General features: G+C 46.4%; 1 protein-coding gene across 1 annotated transcript in view; it reads right to left on the bottom strand.

Moving 5' to 3' along the window:
* Nucleotides 1-3,256: 3,256 nt before the first annotated feature.
* The window catches only part of TEDC1 (tubulin epsilon and delta complex 1), a gene marked incomplete at its 5' end in the record, with an annotated part of 80,693 nt that continues 75,343 nt past the window's right edge, over nt 3,257-8,606 (bottom strand). Inside the window, one exon of the mRNA XM_082484474.1 lies at nt 3,257-4,487. Coding sequence (XP_082340600.1) covers nt 4,128-4,487 — 360 coding nt within the window. The 3' untranslated portion in view covers nt 3,257-4,127. The remainder of the gene's footprint in view (nt 4,488-8,606) is intronic.

Here is an 8,606-nt window from a genome sequence, read left to right as displayed (position 1 = left end):
AAAGGCCAGGGGGTCCCGGCCCCGCAAGAGGAGGGTTAGCTGCTGTGGGGGCTTCCTACGGACTGGCTTTGCCATGAGCTCTCACCAGGTGAACATCTGGGACAGCTCGTTCCTGCCTGACCCTTGTCAGGTACATCCCATGACCACGTGCAGCATCTCTGGTGGGTGCTGATTTAACCGTTTTCCTGCTTTTCCAGCATGGGCCATCACCTCCGATACGCTCCTGTCTTCCCGAGATCACTTAGAAACCCTGGATCCAAATCCAAAGCAAATTAACTCCCTTTAGGATGCACCGACAGGGAGAACTGCTGTTGTACCCCCTTCAAAAAACCAAAACCCAAACCAAACCCTGCTACCTATTCCAGATGTTAGGGCAGCATCACCACCAGCCTTCCCCCACCACTCGAGTTTAGTGACCAGTTGCACACACCAGGCGACTCACTCTTTCCCAGCTCCTCCAGCAGATACCCACCCACCCTTCTCTGTTCAACTCCATCAACAATTTAAGGGCAGACTCCTGCTTTCACAACCAGCCTGGTGATATGGCAAAGGAGAAACCACTCAACAGCTTGTACTTGTGCTTTTCAGTCCGTAGTGGGTTGTTTACAACACTCTCCAATTTCTGTGAAGTAATACTTAACATTTGCCAAGCGTGCTTGAGCCCATGGATGAAACGCACCACTTGAGTCATCTTCCGCCTGTCACAGCCTCCGCCAGAGACCAACCAGTCATTTGGTTGCTGGTTGCCACACGTCTCCCAGAGCAGCCATTCCCCCTTCTACAGCACCTTCAGCTGCTGACACGAGGCCAAGCCCCCGGTGACGGAGAAGGTCATTGCAGCCTCTAAAACCAGTGGGCTATGATAGCCGGGTGAGAGCAGTCAGCCTAAACGAGGACAGGAGAACACTTCAAATGCCACAGTAATGGCGTGAGGTGACAAACGCACGTCTGTTCCTAGGTTATTGTTGTAACCTCGGGACAGCGTGACTGCGAAGTGTGACTGTGGTCACCCCATTCGCTTTCCTGCCTTCGTTGCAGCTGGTGTTAACCCAGGGATGATTTTCTTAAGTGGTATTTATCATACAGCACCTCCACCTCCCACCTAGAGAGAGCTGATGCCTCGCCAAGCTCACGAGGACCAGAAAGCATCTGTATTTCAGATGCATTGGAATGCCTCAAAAGCAATCAAAAGCTGTGACCAGTCACCGAGGCATGACCGCAGCTTTGTGTCCCACTCCTGTGGAGGTGCTGTGATTTTTAAAAGGCAGCCTTCACGGGAAAACCACCCTCCAAAATTTGGTGTGCGAGAGCATCAAGCCTTTAAAGTACCTCCTGTTTTGTTCTCTCCGTGCTGGTGCTGGGAAGAGGCATTGGTTTTAAAAACCACTGCCAGCTCAAAACGCCCCGCTCACCTTCAGCGGGGGCTGCAGAATATCTGCTCTGGTTTAAACAGCTAATTGGTACCCGAAACAAAAGGCAGTGGGAAACTGGTGCCAGGAAATAAAAAATACACTTGCCTGTGGTCTTCACACAAGATGGCTGAAGTGTGCAACGCCAGCATGGCACCACGGCTGGAAAGGCGATCTTCTTTTAAGCCGCTTTCAGCTGTAACACCTCTCGATGTACATGCCGGGACAAGCAGCTCCAGCTCCGACCCGTCGGCTCTCCTGACAGCTTCCCATTCATAGTACAGCCACCTCAGTGCAGGGATTTGTGCCGTGCAGTAAATGCAGCTGTCCGCAATTCACTGTAAGCACTTTTATACTTCACACACACACACACGCACATATATACAGACACACTGAGGACCATCACTTTCACATTTCACCAGAGAGAAAAATTATTCTTCAGGGTCAAGAAGGGGAAAGGTGCTGCCAGTTGTGGTCTCTGCCGAAACGGGATCCTTGGATGAACACTGAAGCACACTGCACTAAGTGCTGCGTGGTGACAAATATTGTGATACCAGGAAATAAGTCAACCCAGGAGTGACTACTGTAAGTTTAAGTGGACGGCAGCAAAAGACATCGTGGTATTCAGCATTAAACCAACCTCGATAAGCCACAGCAAAGGCACAAGCTAGACCTGCACCTGAATCTGAGTGCTCTCGCCACACTCAATATTTGCCCACTCCTCTCTGCTGAAAATCCCAAGAGAACAAAGAATCTTTTGAGGGCAATGTTTTAAACCTAAATGTGATGCAGTACGAAAATTCCCCTGTATAAAAGCCGAAGGAGGATATAAAATGCTCAGAGAGAGATAAACTGGTGCTGCCATTCTTGTTAGTTCTAGGATATACTGTTTCTTTCCCATTCATGAATCATTTTCTGTGAAACCTGTGTCTGAGTAAGTCCTCTTGTGCATTGCATTTCAGCAGCCCTGAAGCCAACATCCTCCCAAAGTTGTACCAGCTTGAAATAGTTCACTGCTTGGGTACCTTGCACCTACAGCAATGGTTTGAAAAGCAGAGCGATGTGGATTGGCTTTTTAAGGACGCGGCCACTCTTCCAGGAGCACCAGCCTGGGGCCACCTACCCCAGAAACAGAGCTCGGTAGCCCCCTGGGGTTTTCTGCTCCAGGACTGTGGTTGTCACCCCCAGTGCCAGCTGACAGCGGGCACGCTGGTTGTGACTGACGGCCTCGGCCAACACACTCAAACACCCCCCTCTGGGGGGCTCTCCCATCTGTATAGGGTTGACTGGAGTTGAGGTCTCTAGCTGAGGATTGCACTTCCCACCAAGCTTGCTTTTGGAGAAGCCACCAGGTTCACCCAGAGGAAAGGCCGTCTGAAACTTGGTCCGTATTAAACTGAGCTTGCGTACTCCTGGCTCGCCAGCAATGCTGCATTCAATGGGGTGAAACCAGGGCAAACCAGCCCTCCCCGTGTGGCTCTCCACTGACCTTTGCATTGCCACTCACTTCTGCAAAACCTGCATGGGAACCAGTATCGGTGGTGTAGACGAGCAGGGTCTGGAAGCATCCGACGTTTATTTGGTGCAGCAGAAACCAGGAGACCTGAGCCTTGTCCACCCCTTCCCACCTACACATCGTCTCCCTGCAGAGCAGCAACCATACCGATGCCTGGAAAGAGGTCCTTAAAGGTTCCTCACGTTTGGTCGCTGAGTGAGCCAAGAGCGGCTGGTAATCAGCGACACCACCAAGCTGGGGTAGTAGACAGGAATCCAGACGGAGGAAAGCCCATTGCTCACAGTAATTCACATATGAAAAGCAAACTGTTTTTTTTTTTTTAATTTATTTATTCCTGAAAGTGTACAACTAGAATATAAAACTATTCCTTGGTGAAAGCAAAACAGAAAAGGGTAGGAAATTAATGCCAAGTGAAAAGCATTTGCATGTTCCAGGGGAAGAAGCCTCCAGACACAGAGCTTGGAGGCGCCTCAAGCTTGGAAGTTGAGGTCATATTTCTATTTTACAGAAACTTCCTATAGCAGATCCATAAGTTATCTCATTGTGACTCATAACTCGGCGGAATGGGTTTCTAGTTTGTTCTCTTTGAGAACCCAATTACTTCAAGTGCATCACACCAGTAAATGAAGCCAGTGTACTGCTTTATTTATTATTAGGCATTTGTTTTTCCTTATGGTGACCGCATTATAGCTGCCACAAATATGCAAACCAGCTGAATTAAAACAGCACACTTTTTTGAACATTTCCAATCTCTCTAAGCCTTGGTGCTTTGCAAGTTCTCCAATACCTAGATTATTCTGACTAATGAACTCTTCCATTTGCTTGAAAATATTGAATGCAATTAGTACTTCAATGCGCAGCCTCCAAGTATGCTGTGCCTAGCAGCTGAGTGCTGTAAAAGAGCCCAGCGCTTGGCAGAAGAACTAGAAATCCGAAAGATAAAAGGGAGATTTACGCACGCTCCCACCAAGGCCTGCTGCAGAATTTAATTGGCAAGGTTAGCAATAAAGGGGCTGCAGAGAGAATCGCCAAGGTTACGGCCCCAGCGCAAGTCACAAAGCAGTAACAAGTTATGATTCCCAGGCTTAAAAATTAGAAATTGCATTTGGTTCCTCACCTCGCACTCCCCCACGCCAAGCTGCGCAATGTGCTCTGATCGAGTCAGTTTATTTCTTTGCTCTTCTCAGTCCAGCTTTATCTCTTCAAGGGGAGACACAAATCACTCCATCCAACCTTTCTGCAATTTCATCCAGCCTCTGCCTGCACTCTTCCTGCAGCTGCTTCAGCTCTCTGGCCAGGCTGGCCTCTCTCATCTGCAGTTCTCTGATCACCTCTGTAGCACTGACAGCTGAAACAGGCTCCTCGGATACAGACCTACCGAAGGCCGTTTTGCTGGCAGGATGTTTGTCTCTGAACACCAGTCTGCACGAACCGTGCATTTTCTTTTTTTTTGGAGCACAAAGGCATGTAAGATCGAGCAGTTTTAGTTCCACGCTTTCCTGTATCTTCCTAGCAGTGGCAGAGAACCCCTCCTTCTGTAGTTCTTCCTCTCTTGTTTTCACCTGTAGAGAGAAGAAAAAAAGGGGGAGAAAAAAAAAGAAAAAAAAAAAAGGGTATGGTAGATCTCTGTGAAAAAATCCTCCCACCAGGAAACAACACAAAATGGCATGTTTGGACCAGGACGTACCAAAGAGAAGAGAGCCAACTGTGGATGTAAAGCTAAGTGCGTGGCAGTGAAAACTGAATTATGTTAACACACGCTTTCTATCAGGTAGCAGCCTCAGTGACCAAAAAGCTGCCTGTAGTAATTTGTTTGCAGATTCACAGTCTAAAAGCCCCTCCACTGATGACTAATACACAAAGGCTCTGCATGCTTCCCTCTTACCGGGGAGTGGGAGGTTTGACTTCAGCGCAAAACACACGGAGCAAAAAAGGAGCCCCAGCAGAGTGACCTTCATCACCGTTGTGCTTTAAGCCACCACGTTGTCATAACAGATTAATTGCCTCATGACTAAGGGTATTAATTCAGTTTGCAAATGCTTTCTGCGCTTGGCAAGGCTAAAAAGTAGGGATGACAACCGTAAGCTAGAAATTCCTTCATTCTCAATTCTCATTACGGGGTAAAAAACAGGAAAACGAAAAAAATAGAGCAGAGACAAAAAAAAACGTAGAGGCTAAGACCAAACTGAATACCAGGCAGCACGCTTTCACTGAAGACAGGCCCAATAAAACAAAGCTTTTCTTGTGACAGAATCACAGTCTGGATGATAAAAGCAATTGTATATACTGGGATTTCTCCAAAGCATTTGATTTAATGCTCTCTAACAATTTGATTTTAAGAACTTGCAAGATGGTAATTGCCTTGCCAATTTTACTAGTGGATTAAACATGAATTCAGTGACTCATCTCAAAATGTAGTTGTCAGTGGGGAAACATCTGTAAGAAGAGGTACCCTGCGCTAAGGCCCTCGGGGAAATGGTTCTTGGTCCAATGGCACTTTCTGTTTCTGCCACGGCAACAAGCTGCCAAATCAGCTCAGCCAAAAAGCAGCAAAGTTTCCGAAAAGCGATGCTGCCTCTGCAACCTGCACAAGTCCCCGAGCTCTCCTGGAACCTGGGCGCAGTTCTGGAGTTCATGCTTCAAAAAACACAGGGAAACAGAGAGTAGGATTCAAAGGCAGGTCACCCATGAGTCACAGCCCAGAAAACAAGCCGAATAATATGAAACTTCAAGAGCTCAAACTATTCCATTCATGGAGACATACATAATTTGGTTTAGATCCTAAAAGAAAGTGGTGAGAGACCAGACTTTGCTGACAAAGCCATAGGAAGATCAAATGGAGGAAAATTTGAGTTAGATATTCAGCTTCAGAATAAAACATTGTTTCCTACTGTGCGGATAATAAACCATGAAATGCTTCATCGCAGCTCCAGGGATGAAACCTTTGGCCAAAGCTCATCTCAGGTCAAGCTCAGTGCTAACGATACCCCCCTTCCAGCCTTGAAGCTGATCTGCAGCCCCTCCCTTCCCTGGCCACGGGTGAAGCTGAACAACTCCTTGGGGTTTCAAATCTGCAGATCTGCATTAAGACATCGGTATCTCACATATTAGGGCTTTGACCAGTTCCCTGTAAAGTCAGGGATGTTTGGGCATCTCTCTGAAGCACCAGAGATCAGTCAGAGCTCAAAGCAGCACCGGCTGCCAGGACAAGAGTCCTAAGGTAGCAAAGATCCCCCTCGCCTTTGCCACTGCCAAGTTACAACTGCTCAGGGTCAAACCGGCTGCTGTATCTGGAGACAAAAGGATTTTTTTGCATAGATCAGTAGGGAAGGTTTTATTACTGAAACAAATTCAGAAGCTTCTGACCTAACGGGGCTCAGATTACACTCTCTTACGGTGAGAAACACTGCAGGCACGATGGCTGCAGTCACAGTTAAATTCCCCACTGACGCCAACTTTACCAGGGCTTCACTCGCTTAGCCCAAATCTTTCATCAGAATATCTTCATGTGTTTTGCAGCCCAGTAATTAATCCTCTCCATAGTTATCCCCCCACAACCCCACTCGAAAAAGATGAAGAAAATCAATCAAATCAGAAAAGAAGTAAATTCTTCCTAACACGTTAAAGGCTTTATCGATGCAGAACCATCTGTTAAAGGAGACCTCTGTTGATTAAGGCATTTCAATAGACAGAGTCGAAGCCAAGAGAAGTCTATCTTTGTCCTTCTCCAAGAACCAAGGGACCCTTTTTATCATAATCCCCAAGGAATCCCAGGACATCTCTTGCTGTTGGCTGAAAGAATATCTGAGGTCCAATTCTCTAACACCACTTTAGAAGAAACAAAACTGAAAAAATAAATTCAATGTTATCTGGTCTCCCCACTGACAAAGAATAAATGGAAAATGATGTTTGCACAAAGTGGATTTAACGCTGGAATCCAGGATAGGAAAAATTTCCCATTACTTACAAAGAACACAATCACTCAGCAAACAGAGCCCACAAAATGTTATTTATTTTTTTGCATTAAACTCGGGCCGAGTACTAGTAGGGCTGTATAAAAGGCTTCCTAATGAAACATAGGTTTTCATACTCTCCACCAGCCAAAATTGGAGAATTTTATTATCCATTGTGCAAGGCACATGATGGAAGAGCATGCTCCTCTCAGCACTAAGTGCATTGAGTTCCGACCCACAGCAAGAGCAGGCATAGGAATTGCTATACTGAAGCAGGAGCAGCTGTAAGGACAAGGACCTTACAGTTAGGCAGTCAGGGCAGCAGAAGAATAAAAAATTCTGACACCCAAGTATCAGAAGAGCACCGCACGTGTTATCTTCTGTAAGGAGGACCAATATTTCCTGGGACAATATTAGATAAATTTAAGAGGGGAAATTTTCAAACTAATGAATATGAAATAAGAGAAGTTTAGCAAAGCACTATTTATTTCCTATCAGCACAACCCGGAGCTGGAAAGCTAGCTCTTTCTAGCTGACTACCTAGAGTTCTTTTTTGCACTGTTCTTCCTGGTAAACTCTGCAACCATATGTATGTCCAATAAATACTCGTTGCGGTTTGTAGATTTCAATAGCTAAAAATCTCTGAGGGTTACCTTCAAGTAATATTCTTTACTCTTCACATCCTGAATGCTTGTGAAAATACTCAATAACCTCCTTGTGTATGGTTAATTGATGCTCTTTAACAGCTTGCTGTCTCCCATCAGTCAGCACACAATGATTATTCTACACTGCAAAACAATCTCAGCAGACCACTTTGTATTAAACAAACATATTGTAAAAGATTAGGAGCCTCAGCGTTTTCTGTCTGCCCGTCTCTATCCCACAGCTCTGCCTTTCAGTCTCAATCTACCAGCTGGAAGTTGAATTCCCAATTAGGTTCGTAGTGTTGCCTGACAACTGCTGTACATCCTCTCCGAAAAAATGCAACATGATAATAATTGTTTCCACTTCTACGGAACCAACCTCATCCCAAAGGGACCCAGTGCATTTTGAGAAAAGCCATGCCAAACGTAGAGGGAATCAGCTGATGGGGAATCAGCATCTTCAAACTGACACATATCCCGCTCTGGGGCGAGGACCGATCTGGTCAGCTGCTCACAACAGCACAACAGAACAGTCACAGACACTGTAAATGAGCGTGCTGTCCCTCTGCATGCTCCAGGGTCAACGTACCCTACCAGGTTTCACGCTCCCAAGACCATGATCAGCTAGCAGGAACCTTCCATGGTACGCGAATGTCCTCCCCAGCCCTGTGAGGGCTGCAAACGGACAGATGCCGTGAACGTACACTGAGGGAAGTACCCCTGCTGGGTTCTTGCTAGCTCTTCACCTCACCATGTCACCAACCACCGTTTGGGACAGGATAGTGGCCAAACTGCCCTGAGTGCTCCTAGATAGTTACCTTTAAAATAACCTGTTTTCCCAAAAAAACACTATAAGTTTTCAAAAGGTATTAAAAACTAAATGCTAAACCGAAAACTAATAATTTTCACGTTCTAAGGAGCAGCCAAGAAGCTAGCGTAGTTGCAGATAGGAGTACTGCATCTTAGTTCCTACAGACTGAAAAGGGACTGAAGTGACAGACAGCCTGTGCTGCCCTTCCCAAACCTGGCACAGCGCAAAGGTGTGCACAGACACTACTGCCAGATTCACACGCAGGAGCATGCA

The sequence above is a fragment of the Vanellus vanellus genome, assembly GCF_965231255.1.
Source record: "Vanellus vanellus genome assembly, chromosome: 5".
NCBI classification, from domain to species: domain Eukaryota; kingdom Metazoa; phylum Chordata; class Aves; order Charadriiformes; family Charadriidae; genus Vanellus; species Vanellus vanellus.
This window is presented reverse-complemented; position numbering and strand designations above follow the sequence as displayed.